This window comes from Canis lupus, chromosome 4, assembly GCF_003254725.2.
Source record: "Canis lupus dingo isolate Sandy chromosome 4, ASM325472v2, whole genome shotgun sequence".
Classification (NCBI taxonomy): domain Eukaryota; kingdom Metazoa; phylum Chordata; class Mammalia; order Carnivora; family Canidae; genus Canis; species Canis lupus.
The window spans coordinates 53,826,641-53,844,283 of NC_064246.1; the positions used below are offsets into that span (position 1 = coordinate 53,826,641).

General features: G+C 41.0%; 1 protein-coding gene across 3 annotated transcripts in view; it reads right to left on the reverse strand.

The window, feature by feature from the left end:
- The window catches only part of SGCD (sarcoglycan delta), a 917,058-nt gene that overhangs the window by 131,259 nt on the left and 768,156 nt on the right, over window positions 1-17,643 (reverse strand). For all 3 annotated transcript variants that reach the window (XM_025435412.3, XM_025435413.3, XM_025435411.3), the window contains one exon: window positions 4,661-4,748. In XM_025435412.3, the coding sequence (XP_025291197.1) occupies window positions 4,661-4,748 (88 nt within the window). The remainder of the gene's footprint in view (window positions 1-4,660; window positions 4,749-17,643) is intronic.

Sequence of the window (17,643 nt, forward strand, 5' to 3'; positions counted from 1 at the left end):
GTCTGGAAGTTCAGAAAGAAAAAAAATTAAGGTTAGAGTCTAGAAATCTTATATTTTTATATTTTTCCAAAACTGCTCAGGGGAGTCTGATAGAGCATTTTTGTTTCTAGTTATTTTTCAAAACAGTGTCACTAAACCATAAAAAGCAGTAATGAAAGGGCCCTCAATGCCTTCCAGGCAAAGACCAACGGGAACACACATACAGGTGAACAAATTGGGCTTATTATTCATTGCTGTGATTGGCAACCACACAGGGCATATCAGTAAGAAAGAACTTATTACAGTATTTGGTATTATGTTATTTTGGGGCTAGGTTTAAGGAAGCAAGGCTTTGCTCTGCATTAGGTGCCGTTAGAAAGTAGGCGTAATTTTACAATTGGTGAGTTAATAAATTTTATCTGGAGGCAGAGAAGACCAGAGCAATGCTAAAACTGTAAGGGATAAAGAAACAGCAGTCACTGATATTAACCAGGACTGAGGAAAGTTCAGTCATTTTGATGGTTTGGATAAATGTTTCCATTTTTGTTTATTTTCAGACATGATTAGACTTGTCTTTGTTTTTTGATTTGTCTTGATCCTTCATGATGACCAAGTAGCCTTGTCTGGTGGTGATGTTCTACAAAATTATTTATGTTCAAACAGGGCAACACAGAGGCTAGGCTTTTGGTATCAGGCCTGGACATCTAGGGCTACTTTCCTCATTAGCAAGTCTACCAGACTAAGAATCAGAAGATAAGAACTATGTGCCAACTTCCTCATTTTTTGGTAATGTGACTTTGGGAAAATCCTTTGATCTTTCTGAACCTCATTTTCTGCATCTGTAAAATTGTACTATCACCATCTATCCTATTACCTTATAGAAAGGTTAAAAGGATCAAATTATATGATGTTTATAAAAAGAACTTTGTAGGTGGAAAAGTGGTGTGAAATGTTGGGGACTGTTCTCATGATTATCATCACTGTCATCATAACCCATCACCATTTTTCTAATGCAATGGTCCTAACACATTGAAAATAATTAATGACAATCACCTCTCAATGCACTCGCCTCATTCACTTAATCATGCCAATTTGGCAGCTAATACACCTGATCTCCTGCTAATACACCCACACTAGTCTTCTGACAAAACGAAGGGCATTGGAAAGGCTCCTGAAATGAGTGGGAAATTGTAACAGACATAGCAGAGACTTTCCAAATGGCATGGGACTTAGCCATGACTGCCTTCATGCTGTAGGTGAGAAGAACAAGTGGGAGCAGAGCTAAGGGCTCTCTCAAGGTCACAAGGTCAGTTAATGGCAGATCTGGGTCTGGAACTAAAGAATTGTTCCATAGAAGAGGGATGTGTGTTTGTCTAGAGAGAGAAGAGGGTTAGAGTCAACACATAAGGAGCAGCTAGGAGGGGAGCTTTCGGGGGGTTGGAGGTGGCATAATGGAAAGCTGGAGATAAGGACCAGAGAGCAATTCTCAAAGAAAGGAGATGGGAAGTGAGGGCTTTGGATTAGATGATTCTGGGAGGGGTGAGATGTGATTGTCTTCTTGGTCATACCAAAATTTTAAATTAAATCTGTTAATACTTCGGGATTGTTACCCCTTTTCTAAGGGGGAGAGTGGAGATCAGGAGGTAAAGGAGTGTTAATAAATGAATGAATAACCTCAGGACAGGTATGGGTTTAAGTATAGTTTGCCACTCTGGATCTAGTTAATGGCATAATGGGGGTGACTGAGGTACAAAAATTCTTGCTTGGGCCTTGCCCCAGGGAGATGGGTAGTATCATGAGATAAGGCCCTTGAGGAATCAAGGACATCTGCCTACGTAATAAAGCAAGTCTGCTCTAAATTTACTACTGGTTTGTGAGACATGCAAGAGAATGTCCTAAAGACACTGAAGCAATCATAGAGTTCAAGACACAATTAAGTTATCTTGCTTTTCAGGGTTTCTTAGAACACAAAAAGGAATATATCTACAAATAGCCAGAGCCATTTGCACATATAAAGCTCTGTAGTTGGGGATTTTAGCCAAAATCTCACAGAACAACTACTGGCTCAATGGTGCAGATGGCTTGTCCTTTTGTTGATTTTACCTGGGGCTGCCAAATGGCCTAGACATGGCTGAAATCTTAAAAAAAAAAAAAAAAAAAAAGATTCTGGAGGGAAATGCAAATGGGGCTGGAGACTACTTAGGAGTTCCCTCAGTGAACCCACCGTTCCTCTCTGGGATGGAAAAAAATCATTATTTGTAATCTGTAACTACTCTCCAGTTAATCTCCCTCAGTGCATGGTGGTATATTTTGAGTACTTCCTTAATGCATCTCCTACACAGGGAGAACTGGAATCCATCAGGAAACACCAGCAGCCCCCACACCCAGCCCATGCCATGAAGCAGGGCTCATCCTGCCTAATTCTTCTTCCCAGCTCCCTTGAGCCTGAGACCCTTCCTCACTCTGGTTAGATGCTATGGAAGGTTTGCTTACAACCCCCCTCTTTGCAGGCCAGAGGGCTTCCCATATGGTTCACTACAGAGAGGACACTAAATCAGCAGCAAGGTGGGCCAGATGAGCTTTTGTGGCCTAATCTGACAATTTGGCTATCATTGAAAGCATTGTTCCATGAGGAAAATTTCCCTGAATTACTAACATTGGAATTTCTTCTGGGATTTTGAGACATTCTTGAGGTCAGAAATCCTGATCCTCAGGATTGCCTTCCTAAACCTGGCTACTTGGATGGAGAGTGGTCATTTGCTCTCAAATAGGTACCCCACCAACCATAACAAACTTTAGCAGATCCTGTCTCCTGGAACTGATCTGTGCTTTCCATCACGTGCATACATGCAAAAGGAGAGCCTAAAGGAAAACTTTACTGGGTGAGCATGCATGCGTATATGTACTTAGAATTATATTTTGAACCATCTATTATCCTCTCTAGAGAATCTTGAAAGGCTCCTCCCAGCTGGTGTTAGAGTAGCTTTTGGTCCATCTCATTTTAATATGAGCTATCTTGGGCCTCACTGTGAGAGCTCAGGCTAAGTGTATCAGCTGCCAGGAGGGCCTAACTTGGACAGAGGAGACAGGAAGACAGAAGACAAGGAAGGAAGAAAAGAGGAGAGAATGGAAGAGAAAAAGGAGAGAGAAAGAGAGAGAGAGAGAAGGGAGAGGGTGTGGGGAGAGGAAGGAAGGATGGAAGTAGGGTAGGGGAGATGAGAGGAAGGGGTAAGGAATTTAGGGAGAGAAGGGAGAGGAGGAGGTTGGGTTGGAGGGGAGAAGGGGAGAGACGCCAACTTAAGAGTAGTCACTTGGGGACTTCCAGCTTTATCAAAACTAAATCTCTCAAGTAAACCAAATCTCCCATGGCAAATAAATGGCAAATGATCAACAGGCTAAATAAGTTCCTTTCTGAACAGAAGAATCAGGGAACGAGAGGTTGGATTTATTTCCCTCCTGGAGGCAATTTTCACACATGCTGCTTAAATCACTGCTTACTGAAGCTGTTTATTTAATTATTTAGCATTGTGACTGCAGGCCAGATGTTCTGTAAGCAAGGCCGACAATCCAGTCACACACCGGAACAACATGTTTATGGATTATGGGCTTCGCCGTGCGGCAGTTCCATCCAACCCAGGTCGATGGTCCAAGTTACCCACTGGCCATGAGTCTCCAGCCATCAGATGCAGTGTTCCGGCAGGGGACAGAGACGCTTTCCCCAGCAAGGCTCTGGGCACAGGGCACCTGTTTCCTTGTAGCGTGTTTATTAGCAGGGGCTCCAGATGTTTTAGGCACAGTAATGTTTCAGGGTATTTGGGCAACTGGCTTCTCACGATGTCCATCTGTATACTTCTCTCTTAGCCCCGAAGCCAAACAAATGGCATTCTCTCTTTGAAAGTGTAACAATGCCATTCAGACACATACCTCTTTTTCCCTTCCATTGTCGGGGTACATAATGGCTCTGTTCACTGCAGCTCATAACCTACACTGGGGCATTGGTCATACCACACAACACATTACCATGAACATAAAGCCCATGCTGATCATTATAATCATTATGTGAATAACCAACCCTTGTTTAAATTTTAGGAAGATGCAGCTTAAAATCCAGTGAGTGCTTTCCATGACTGTTAGGAACAGATCTGCTCTACTAAAAGAAACCACACAAACATCATCAGTGGAGATATATCTGCATTTTGCAGTTGAGTCAGGTTCAAAGTCAGCACATACCACAAACATGGCATGGATTTAAATTGCCTTTAAAAATCCCCTTTACACCCCATAAAGTCTGTGTGCAGGGTTTTGTGTATATTGTGCTTTCTCTCAATTAATCCAACACAGCCAAGCTTTTCCTCCAGCATTGGAGCAGAGAGCTTTTCTGTTGTTGAGCACCAGATGAAGCAGCTGGCTTATGTTTAGGGGCCATGTTACATGAAAAATAGTTTATTGCCCCTCTAAATGAGTATTGTTGGATTTGCCTAAGTTAAATGTGTGTGTATGATGAGACTCTACCCTTTAGTAGAATCATAGAACACATGCTACCTTCTCCTTCCCCATACTATAAAGCATGTTAGTGCACATTTCTTTGTTTAGTTCACATGGTATTTCATTCACTCTTTAGTTCTATGTTATCTGAGTGCTTAGTGTAGACCAGGTACTGACAAGTCCTTTGTTTTCTTACCTGTTATGAGCTGAGTTAGCACTTTAGTCTGGTCATTGAGAATGTTCACTGTAACATTTCTGGCTGATTTGAAGTACAGGGCATTACCCTGTAATGACAAAATAAGAGAAAGACGTGAAAATGGCAGATTTCTAAGCAACAACAACAACAACAAGAACAACAAACCCTATAACCACAACTCTCCAAGGCACTGAACTGGTCTTCGCCAAGTTCTAACTGATATGTCTTTATTTGAAAACTCCAAATGTTTAATCTTCCCCATATACGTGATAATTAATTGGCATTCATCCAAAATGGATCTCCACCAAAGAGATCCACAGAGACCAACATACATTCAAAATAGATTTCCTTAACATACACACATAGTTGAAACAGAGACAACCCAGTGACAAAGAGTCTTTTAGATCTTACTCAGATGTTTGTTACCTTTGGTATACAGAATGATCAGGAATGATTGATAATCTCCTAATTTCACCCTTTCTAGTTCATAATTTCTCTCAAAGAACCATAGAGAGTCCTTAATGAAGAACAGAAAGCATGTATAAAATACCTGAGGTCAGCTCCTCTGGCCTATCCACTTGCTGTGAGAATCCAGGGCAACTCTCTGTGCTTTCAACCAATTCTCTGTGCTTTCATTCAATTCTTCCTTTGTCAAAAAGAGCACCCCAGTCCATTTTCACCCTGGGCTAGATATTTCTGAGAATGACTCAGAATAGGGGCAGGCACACTTTTTCTGCCAAGGGTCTAATAGTAAATATTTTAGCTTTTGTGGGATGTACAGTCTCTGTGGGTAACTACTCAATTGCTCATTGCTGTTTTGGTGCAAAACAGCCATAGACAGCATATAGACAAATGGGGATGGCTGTATTCCAGTAAAACTGTATTCATGGACAGTGATAATTGAATTTCAATAATTTTAAATTTAACATAATTTTACTGAATCATAAAACGTTCTTCCTTTTGTCCCCTAATCATTTAAGAAAGTAAAAACTATTCTTATGCCATTGGCCAAAAGAGAATAGGTACAGATGCTGGATTTAGCCCATAGGCCATAGTTTATCAACTCCTGGCTTTCAATGTTCTCCCTTTCCTGGAGTAAACTAAAGCCACAAAGTAAAGGGTGAATTGCTGCCAGAATATGTCAGTATCCAGATAGTTGTTATTAGAAAAAAGGAATGTGGGGGTAGTCATTATCATCTTTCTAAACCTAAATACCACATGGCATTTATCTGCCCCCAAAATTCTTTAATACCACAATGCATCAAGGCACAAACCCAGAAAAGCCATCGTCCTAAGAGCGGTGCAGAAAGTGAAGATAAGCAAGACTCCTCTTTACTTTTAAAGTCTTAGGATCTAATAGGAGGGATAAAATGGACACACAACACCAGCAGAGAACGATGGTGCGAGGGTGGGGGGTGGATTAAGGAGCCCCAAACAAAGTGTGTGTGGGGCCTTCCTGAAGCATAAGATTATTTATTGTTTGACGCTGAGGAGTGGGAAGCAAAGGAGATGTTTGTTAATGCTTAAGCTGAGCCTTAAAAAGAACATAGATAGGTTTCACCAAGATGAAAGGAAAAAGGGAGGTCATGGAGGTAGGAAGGTTGTGGGATGAGTATCTAATGTCTCTTTCCTTCTAAAGCTGGCAGGGCGTAGGAGGGGATTCGTGAGCTCAGCCTAGCATCTGCATGTGGGAGGGCAGCTGGCCAGCAGTGACAGGCAGCCACCACGAAGGCATTTTTCCTGTAGACTGAAGGTCTAGAATCATGGTCTCCCTCTCCCAAGCCACTGTGGGGGACTCCAGTGAATCAGGGGTTGCCCTGATGAAACAGTCACTGTCTCTCTCCCTGACACTACAACAGCAGCTCTGGCTCAAGGTGAACTTCTAAAATGGAGAACTTATACCTTATACCTGTGACCTGCCCACGCCCTGGAGAGTCAGTTCACCTTGGGCCAGAGCTGCTGTCCTAGCGTCAGCTAGAGAGACAGTGACTTCTGTCTCATCGGGGTAACTGCTGATTCTCTGGAATCCCCCACAATGGCTCAGAGTTAAAATTCTTCCTGATGGTAAACTTTTTGCTTTCTTTTTTTTTTTAATTAGGCAAGAGAAGAAGAAATTCAATATTGTCATAGGCTTCTGTCTTCTGTCCATTGCATAACAAATATTAGCCTAAACTAAAACAGTTTCTTTGGCATAGCTTTTGGCAGCGCTCAACAGTTCTACTTAAAGCCTAAAATCAATTCAAGTAATGTGAGGATTCAGAACCTGGAAGCCGGACAGGAGGTTATATGTTTCTAGAAGTTAATGTACTAATTCTTCTTATATTCAGCAAGTGGCGCTGCAGAGAGAAGAGCTACATGGAGTGAGAGAATGGGATATATTCTCCTGCCACTGACCAGTGTGTGACCTTGAGTGAATCACTTAACTGCTCTGTGGTTTATCTGTGTGCTCTTCACCATCAACACGGATATGAGCAGCAAGCTCACAGCTGACAGAACCGTGCACTCACTATGAGCCGTATGTACAACAGAAGCCCTGGAGTCAGCCCACCTAGTTTACCATCCCTGCTCTACCACCTGCTAGTTGGGTGACATTACGCAAATTAATGGTTCTAAGCCTTAGTTTCTTGATATGTATAATAGTGCAAATGTTATTGAATTATTAAAATTCACATATTATTGAAATTATTAAATTTTATATGTAATTATTAAAGCACATGTGGTCCAGTGCCAGGCACACAGTAAGTCTTCCAGTAGTTATGGTAAACAGGGGTGGGGGTGGGATGGGGGAGTAATGACAGGCAGGAGGAGGAGGGGGAAGGAGGAAGGAGGAGTGAGGGAAAGACAGAGGGAAATGAGGAAGACCTCTCTTTGTATTACCAATCTTCACAACCCATCTGGGCAGTGAGTCAGCGACTTCTTCTGTTTCCAGTAGCTTCCATCTCCATATTTCAAAGGAACTCCCTATATGTGACCAGCTCACCATTATTTTTCAAATCCCAGTTTCTTCAAATGCTACTTGCTTATCCTTAGTATTATTCAAAAAAATCCCACTGCAGAAAAAATCTCCCAACAGCTTTGTTCAAGATTTATAGCAAGAAATATAAGAAAGCCACCCATCCCTTTTTATTGTCACGTCAAAATATTATAATTTACCATTAACTGTGTTGATATGCTCAAATCCTGGGAAACACAGTCTTTGCCATGTCAGGGTTTAAACAAAAAGCCTCATTCTAGCCTAGAAAGTGTTGCTGTAATCCTCCCATACATCTTGATAACAAAAAAATCACCAGGTAAAATGCATGAACCACTAACAAACTCTGAAATGCCTCTCATGGCAGCTGGACAGTGTGACTTTTATTTGGCCATCTCTGCTTACTGACACTAAACCAGGAAAATACCAGTCAAGTGAAGCATCCCTGGGGTCTCTGCAGTATTAGAACAAGGGAGGGAAATGCTCTCCAGTCTGTGTTCCTCCTTCACCACTGTAGCCTCTGCCCCTGGAGAGGTTAATTTCTGCCACAGAAGATTTTGCTTTGAGGCTGGTGACTTTCACTAACCGACCTCAGTGCAACCATCCAAAGATAAGGGGCTTGCAGGGAACTGCTGGCAGATCAGCTCTGCCTGCCAGAAAGGAGTCTGGTGGACCCATGACTTCTGATAAAGATCAGTGCTCTGAACCAGTTCAAGTCAGGCTGAGGCCAGTCCAGAAGACCTCGATTCTTCTGGACACAGAGTTAGCCTGACTGGGAGATGGGGAAGGGGGGCAAGCACCATTTTTCCCACACTGGGAGAGGAGGACAGTCTCCATCAGTTCTCTCCCCTAAATAACTAAAGCACATGGCATTTTGATGGAGAAGAATCCCTGTCACATTTGTTTCCCTAAAGCAGACATGCAGAACAAAATCAAACCTTTCCTTGATCACTCAAGACCACTGAAGTGAACATTATTTGTTCTACGATGCCCTACAGGGGCTACTGGATGCATGTGGCTACTTGAACACTAAATGGCTCCATCAGGGTGACATTTTAAAACTAGTGTGTCTTATTTTTTAAAATGTATTATTTATTCTCATATCAAAACAAATTTTAAATGTCAAACATTATAAAGCTTATAATCAAAGAGCAATAGCTCATACCTCTTACCACCGTAAGAGCTTTCAACTTGCCAGCATGTTCCTCCTGGAGTATTTCTCTCTCTGTGGCCCAAAATATTCTTCCACACTTTCTCCTGATTTATCAACTTTAGACGTTATCTACTGAATGTCTGCAATGGTATGGACTCTTCCATGCAACTTTGGTAAAATCAACATTCAGAATCTACATTACTATGATAATGTGTATACCGTTCACAGCTGAGCCAAGTAGTGTTCTTCAACTACATGTCCTTCACTTTCTTACACATTTCTTTCTCATAGAGCCAGTAAATGCTTCTTTAAAAAAAATAATTTTCTAAATTTTCTTTTTTTCCTCCTACTGTTTAATTCTTTTTCTTTAGCTTCTATTTTGGGGGTCATACTTTAAATCCCAATTTTTCTGTTATTTTTTTTAAACTTATACTACCATACTCTTAATTTTCAAGAGCATTTTCTTATTCTTGGACTCTTCCTTTTTATGCCATCCCTTCCTTGTTTGATTGATATGCTCTTCTCTCTTTCATGAGAATAAAAAGCTGGTTGGAAGCTCTGTGTTTCTAGAGGAGTAAACCTTGCCATAGGGTACTGTAGTGGGGCTTTGGTTAATTCAATGGAGAGAGTCCAGATGTCAGTACCAGTGGGCAGTCAGTACCCATGGGCTACTCTCATCAAAAAAGAATTCTCTAACTCCTGCCAGGAAAGTGGTGGGTGTAACTTTTGATATAGGAGTTCTGAGTGTTAGAGGGGAAGGGGGCTGGGCATTTTGATGTTCAGGGTCAGACTTGTAGTTAAATCTATTTTCATGCCTCATTCCTGATCTTATCTGTGCCTAATATGCAGAACCTAGTGGTTCTCTGGTCAAACTTTCTAGAAAACAATCTTCCTATCTTCTATGAGGTTGGGAAGAGGTACTTATTACCCAACTGAGTCAGCTAGGGATGGGAGCCAGGAATAGATGGAGAGTAGAAGTGAGAGGTCTTTGTGCAGATTTTTTGACCAGCCCAGTCCCTGTTGACTTCTGTGGGCCCCAGGCACTGTACTTAAAATAATTCGTGGATAAGTGGTCCTGTTCCACTCACTCTGTAGAGTGGCTTTCAATCCTACAGGCATGTATAGCCCTCATTTATCTGCTTTTTCCATCATTCTCTCTCCACTGTTTTCTCTCCCAGAGAAGGGACCAAGGGACCATGTGTGTCTACCCCTTTCACTTCTGTTCTCTATTTGTTGTCTTTTTCAAGGGGTTTTTGAACCTTTTTTTATGAGAGAGAGAATGAGAGATGATCTCACACAAGCTAGGGAAAAGGGAAGAGGCAAGGGAGAAGGAGAAAAAGAGAATCTTGAGCAGGCTCCATGCCCCCAACTCATGGCTGGATCTCATGATGCTGAGGATCATGACCTGAGCCAAAATTAAGAGTCAGATGCATGACTGACAGTGCCACCTGGGTGCCTCATCAGTGGGGTTTTTGAATGAAGCAGAGACCTACCATTTTTCATGGTTGCCAGTCTGTCTCCCTCTAGGGCCACCTCTTACTACTGCCTTCTCAAGAGGAAAACAGGTTAAAATTGTGTGTAAATCAAGAACACACAACCTAGGTTGTAGTCTCAACCTGGGACTCAAGAGCTTTCTTAAGTATTTAACACACACTATGTGAGTGCCTGGAACCTGTACACTGTCTTGGGCACCGGAGAATGGTCAAGATACAACCTCTATCTTTGAGAAGCTCCTTGACTAGGGGGAAACTGAATCGATGCAAAATAATCATGATAACAATATGATATCACTTTCAGTGGCGATCTATCCTTTCCTGGTATGACAGGCAATGATGTGAATATTTGCCTTTGATGGCAGCTCTATCACCCCAGTCTGTTTGAAGGGATATGGCCTCTGCAAGTTACTTCTTTTGATAATCTTACACGGTAGTAGATTTTCCTTGCTCTCTGAGGAGCTAATAATCTGATCTGGAAATTTAGATAAATGAGAAAAACCATAACACAGCACATAAGCACCTTCCACATTCAGGGAATGCTTTCAACTCTCAGTGGGAAGTTCAGAGAAGGAAGGGATCAGTGTGGCTCAAGTCCTGAGAGGTCTTCCAAAGTATGCTTCACTGGCTTCTATCTTTTTAGGGTGGTTTGCAACAGCATAGATTCCATCTGGTGTTAATTTAGCTAACAAGGGAGGCTGGCCCTTGTGCAGTCAGGCTTTAGGGTGTGAGCTTTAGAGTCAGATAGATTTGGGTGTGAATCACAACTCTTACTAACTGTGTGGCCCTGTGTAAGTCATTTATTTTCTTTGAGCCCTAGTTTCTATGCTTACAAAATTAAGCTGAAGACTGCACAATAGCATTGATATGAGGATTAAGAAAGACAGTATGTATCAAGTTCCTGGCATAGTGGCTACCAAAATACTTCATCAACTATAACAAAAACAAACCTACATAAGGAGGGCCCCTTGGAAAATGCTGATTCTAAAACTGAGGCAGGGAGTATAAAAGATGAACTGGGAACATCTTGCACTGTCAGAAAGAAAGGAAGTTCTCAAAAAACAAATAAAAAACCAAACAGAAAAAAAAAAAAAAACCGCTCATAATTATGGGAGCATATCAAAGGGACACAGGAGAGAAATGAAAAAGTCTGTAATCGCCAAAGCTGGATTACTTTCAACAAAACAAAGAAGGTAGTATTGAATTATAACCCAAAGCATAACATAAATATCCATTAGTCAAGACTGATATAAATAAGTGATTGAATAAATAAATGGGAGAGAATAAACACATCTCTCATGTACAAGAAATCCAAACAATTTTCATAGCTAACTCCCTACTCCTTAAAAGATGGATTGCACCTAAAGCCTTATTTTCAAAGAGTACAGCATGGAACGGGGAGTGGTAACTTCCCAGTGGGGAAATCTGACAAACACTATCAGCCAAGTAATAGTCCAGGTCAACATCAGAAGTGACTTACTATGTTGATAGCTTGACCCTCTGATATACATGAAAAAAAAAAAGAACTTTACCTCTGTGGTCTTTATCTTCAAAACCCATAACACCTACCTAATAATGAGGAAAACTTCAGACAAATCTCAGTTGAAAGTAATTTTATAAAATACTTGACTAGTACTCCTCAAAATTGGTAAGGTCATCAATACCAAGTAAAGGCTGAGAAACCACCACAGCCAAAAAGAGCCTTTCAAGAAACATGAAAACTAAATGTGATGTGGCATTCTGGATGAGATCCTTGGGCATAAAAAGGAAATTAGCTAAAACTAAGGAAATCTGAATAAAGAATGGACTGTAGTTAGTAATAATGTATCAATCCTGGTTCATTAATTTTGACAAAAGTACCGTATTAATGATAGATACTAGTAATGAGGGAGACTATGAGGAATATAAGAATACTCTGCACAATCTTTACAACTTTTCTGCATATATACAACTATTTTAATTTTAATTTTTAATTTTTATTTTTTAAAGATTTTATTTATTTACTCATGAGAGACACAGAGCGAAAGAGAGAGAGAGAGAGAGGCAGAGGGAGAAGCAGGCTCCATGCAGAGAGCCCAATGTGGGACTTGATCCCAGGTCTCCAGGATCACGCCCTGGGCTGAAGGCAGGCGCCTAGCTGCTGAGCCACCCAGGCGTCCCTATACAACTATTTTTAAAAAGTTATAGTTTTTTGAAGGCTATATTAGGCTGCTAAATTCTAAGATCCAGAACTTTGGGGAGAGTCTTCAGGAAGCCAGCCATCTCTGAGTAGGCAGGAAGCTTACAACCATTACAGACATGTGATTTCACATTGGTGTTGATAATATTAATGAGAAATTCTCCCTTAAATCTTCTTTCATGGGATTTTGTCTTTTGGAATACTAAAATAAACACATAATCCTCCTTCCAGGGCTCTCTATACACTATCATTCTTCCTTGGTCAGCCTACAGAAAACATTGTAATTAGAAGGTACCAGTTCTTTGTGGTAGGTATCACAATATACTGGCTCCAGTGATTGATACTAAGTAATACTCTTGATATGACTAGAAAAAAAATGACACCAGCTTAGGTTTGTCATTAAAATCATCTTCAAAGGTTAGTTTGTAAGTTTATCTTTAGCAAGTTTCGAATGTCTCTATTATCACTATTAATCTGAACAGGATGCTTTAGTTGTCTCTAAATTGACCCTTTCAAAAGCATGACAAGTGTTTAAAAACAATAATAGAGTATGGTTATTTTTTATTTTACTTAAGGATATCTTTTCATAACGATGCTCGGGTAGATTTGTATTGTTTTGAAGTTTTCCAGTCATGAATAATGAAGCTCCACTCTGAAGCACTTACTCAAAATAAGCTGGGAACTGGTCCAGTTTTTCCACTTGTAGTGTTCCTGTTCAGCCACTCTGCGCTGTGCCCAAATCTGGGTGCATTTAGGTCTCTCTCAATATTTAACTAAGTTGAGTTGCTCTGTTCAATGATTCCTTTGAGGTGTCATGTTAGCATGTCAATATTGGAAGGGGACTGCCAGATTTTCTAGTGTCTGGCACATTCCTGGCACCCACTAGGTTTTCAATAAATATTTGCTGAATAACTAAATGCTCAGATCAAATTAAGAATCAACAGAGAGTGAGAGTTGTCAACAGAAGGAGTAATTAAATGAAGGTTGATGCCAACTGTCAAAGAGAGTTTTCAAAAGGCAAGTCATTAAGCATGGTTATTGTGATAGTCCAAATGTAGAAAACTGAGTGTGGTGGGAGGAAGCAGTATAGATATATAATCAACAAATATCAGTGTACCACTTAATGGAGTACAAGGAACCACAGGTGATACAAATCAGAATTGAGTTGTTGAGTCTCCAGATGACAGGAAAAAGCCAGGGAGCAAACAGTTACCCTAAATTCTTGCTGACATAAAGGTTAAAGCACGTCAGAATCTTCCCTATGCTTGCAGTACCCATCCAGCACATGGTATGGAATATGTCCTCTTTCAATTGCCCCTCATCAAAGCACCCTATTAACATTTTATTATTTTTATTTTTTTAATATTATATTTATTTATTCATGAGAGACACACACATACACACACAGAGGAAGGCTCCATGCAGGGAGCCTGATGTGGAACTTGATTCTGGGACTCCAGGATCACGCCCTGGGCCAAAGGCAGGAGCTAAATCGCTCGCTGAGCCACTGAGCCACCCAGGCATCCCTCTATTAACATATTAAAGTTATCTTCTAGGCATAGAGCACTGTGTCAAGTACTGGGCAGGGGGTCTCTGCTCTCCCAGAGCTTACATACCACCTAGTAAAGGAAGATGGATACGAAATTCAGAGTTCCATAAATGACATATACTTGTAACTCCAAGGAGGGCAATGAACACAAAGTAGAAGGTGAAAGGAGAATGCAATCAGAGAGGGCTTTTCTAAGGGAAAGACATCTTGGCTGAGATCACAGGGATGAAGAGCAATTAGGTGAATCGAGGAAAGAACTTTTTAGGCAGAGCAACAGGCAAGTATACCAGCCCCAAGTCAGGAAGGGGGTTGGTATATAAAAGGGACAGATAGAAAGGTCAATTTGATTGGAGACAGAAGGTCAGGGGATGGAGGGAAATGAGTCCCGTTCTGCTATTAGTGGTGTTAGCTCTGCCACGCTATCCTCTGGTGAATGGGAGAATTTAATTTTGACATAAGAAAATTTTTTTTTGTTTCTCCTTAAGGATAGTTTCTTGGGGTTTTGTAAAGAAATCCTTCCCTTCCCCACTTCATTCTTTATACTCCCTTCTAAAAAACACTTGAGTTTTACTTTTCATACTATGTCTTTATTGTCCATGAAATCCACTTTTGTACATCATTTAAGTGGGAATCTATACAAAAGCCCTTTTCCTCAATACTGTCTACCAAGAGAATGTTGTTTTTTCCACTGATATTTGGTGACAGCTTCATCTTATATCAATTCTTAAATATACATGAATCTGTCAGAGAGCCTTCAGGTCTGTTCCACTGTCTTCCTGTTCTTGCACCAACATGTACTGTTTTGTTTTTTTTTTTTTAATTCTGTAGTTTGTGATATGCCTAAATGGCTGATAGATCCATCCACCCTCTTTGCTCTTCTACACCATTTAAATGACACTTGCTGTATTTGGAAAGACACAGTAACACTCAAGCAATATTCTAAAAGTATTATGAGATCAGAGACAGACTCTGCAGGTGGCACTTGTCAATGTCCAGTGCACTCTTTTATATATTACCTTGGGTGACGATTTCACCCTCATGGTATATAAAATAATACTAGCTTAAGTAACTGCCTGAACTTTCCTTCTGATATTTCCCATGTTCTGTAGAAAACTGTTCTGTAGAATGTGAGTAAAAATTCTTAAAAATAAAAATCTGCCCCAAAAAGATTTTTTGGGCAAAAAAGCCTAGGAAATTGAACCTACTTTTCTTTTTCCTTCTAGCTGTATGTTGCATAATAGGATATTAATAACTCTGAGAAGTCCAATATCAACATCATTTGGTTAGCTTTGTGTACCAACAATTCTGAGATTTACTTAGTCCTAGAATTTTTTTTCTTAAACCACATATTAATAGACAGCACTACAGGACCTATTTTGGAAAATACTACTTTATTGACTGCTTTATTTTAAAAAATATTTTATTTATTTATATGAGAGAGAGAGGGAGGGAGAGATAGAGACAGAGAGAAAAAAGAGCAGAGGGAGAGGACCTCCACTGAGCTCAGAGCCTGACTCAGGGCTCCATCTTGGGACCCTGAGATCACAACTTGAGCTGAAATCAAGATTTGGTTGCTTAACCAAATGAGCCACCCAGATACTCCTTGAATGCTTTAAATACATATGCTATGACTTAGATGTCTCTGGCTTTTTCTCTTTAAAACCATGAAAGGTGCCTAGCAGAGAATCTGGCACATGATGGGCTCTCAATACCTGTCGGATTGGATTGGCTAATGGCTACAATGTTAGTGAACAGATGTTATTGCCATTTTATAGATGAAAAGACTGAGCATAAGTGTGGAGGCCATGAGTTGCCTGAGCCTGCATATGTTGGTAAGTTATAGAGAGGACTCAGGACTTAGGATTCCAGACCTGAGTACTTCACTTGTGTTCTACTGCCCTAGAAAATATAGTCTGAGCTATAATTGACATAAGTTGTGATGGAAGGAAGACTTTGGTGCTGGTTGGCACAGTTAGGGAAATCTTCACAGAAGGAGATGCAGGACACAGGGAGCAACTGTAGCGCAAGGAGGCAGCTCAGGCTTTTCCCTATGAGGGCAAGTTGATTGTAATATTATAGCATTGAAACTCAACAGCAACTGGAGCAAGACAGGCTTTCTTATACTATATTGTACAAAGTAACATAGATAAGAACTCTTCTGTACTGTTCTTTGCTGCAGAAACTCTGTAGGCCAAACTTGTCCAGCTTGGGCCACAACTGAAACAGTGTTCCTCCACCTATGGTGAACTTGCAGTGGCCCAAGAGGACCCCCAGATCTGGGAGCACAAGTCGGGGCTTTGTGGCTGGCCCCCACACATTCCTCAGCCATCTACCCACGTTTCCCTTCTAGCAGTGAGGGCCTTTTGTGTTGGATCTTGACCTTTCACAGAATGGCATGTAGCATTCTAGGAGTCGAAAAGCATCTCTCAGGGAGAGTCTGAGTGAAGATGACATGAGCCTTTCAGAGAAAAACCAGTGCAAGCAGAGGCTGGAGTTGTTAACATGGAGAGAAAGACAGTCGTTGCACAGGACTGGCTTCTGTTATGGGAGCACTGCGATGTGATTTTTTTTGAGATACATACTCAGTCTAATGTGGACTAACTTGGTGGAGCTTCACTTCTTAAAAAAAAATCAATGTGAGTGACATAGCCAAATTTCTAATTTTGGGGTGACTTGAGACTTTGGTGATAGAACCATGTGCTGTCATGGTTATGTTGGGGTTTGGAGGGACATGACCCCCCAGTGGAGACCCCATTTTTGCCATTTTTAAGATAGTAACCCTAGACCACATAGCCTCAACCTCCCAACTGGAAAATGAGAATAATAATATGCAACATAGGGATTATAACAATACATCCCGTATAGAGCAAAAAAGATAACTACAATAGCCCATATAAGGAATTTAGCATCATATTTGTATCTTCAAAGATGTATTTTTTGAAAGGGTGTTAGATCATTGATGTTGTTGATTGATAAGCTTTTTCAGCCCCAAGAAAATGGAAGAGCTATCAGGATATGAAATGTTTCTGCTTTGTCTATGGTGGTGACAAGCCTGATTTGGGGCAGGTCAGCTGGGCATAGAACTTGGTGCTTCTCCATGCTGATAGTATAAAGCAGATAGGTAACTTAACCTGTGTCTTTGTCCCTCATGTAAAGTGCAGGGAGAAGAGTGCCCACCTCAAGTGGCTGTCAGTAGTAAGATAACAGAAGTCAAGACATAAGCATATAGTATGGTAGCATGTGGCAATGGTAACCAATAGTAAAGAACAAGAAGAGTGTCTCGCATAGCATTTTGTGCCTAGGCAGGGTAGATGGTTATCCAGTGTGGCTAAGGAGGTGTTGAAAGGCACCAAGACTACAAAAGATGTTTATTGTTTTATTATTTTTTAAATGTTTTTTTATTTTTATTTATTTATGATAGTCACAGAGAGAGAGAGAGAGAGAGAGAGAGAGAGAGAGGCAGAGACATAGGCAGAAGGAGAAGCAGGCTCCATGCACCGGGAGCCCGACGTGGGATTCGATCCCGGCTCTCCAGGATCGCGCCCTGGGCCAAAGGCAGGCGCTAAACCTCTGCGCCACCCAGGGATCCCTACAAAAGATGTTTAAAGAGCCTATGATAGAAGCTGCTTCTCACATGA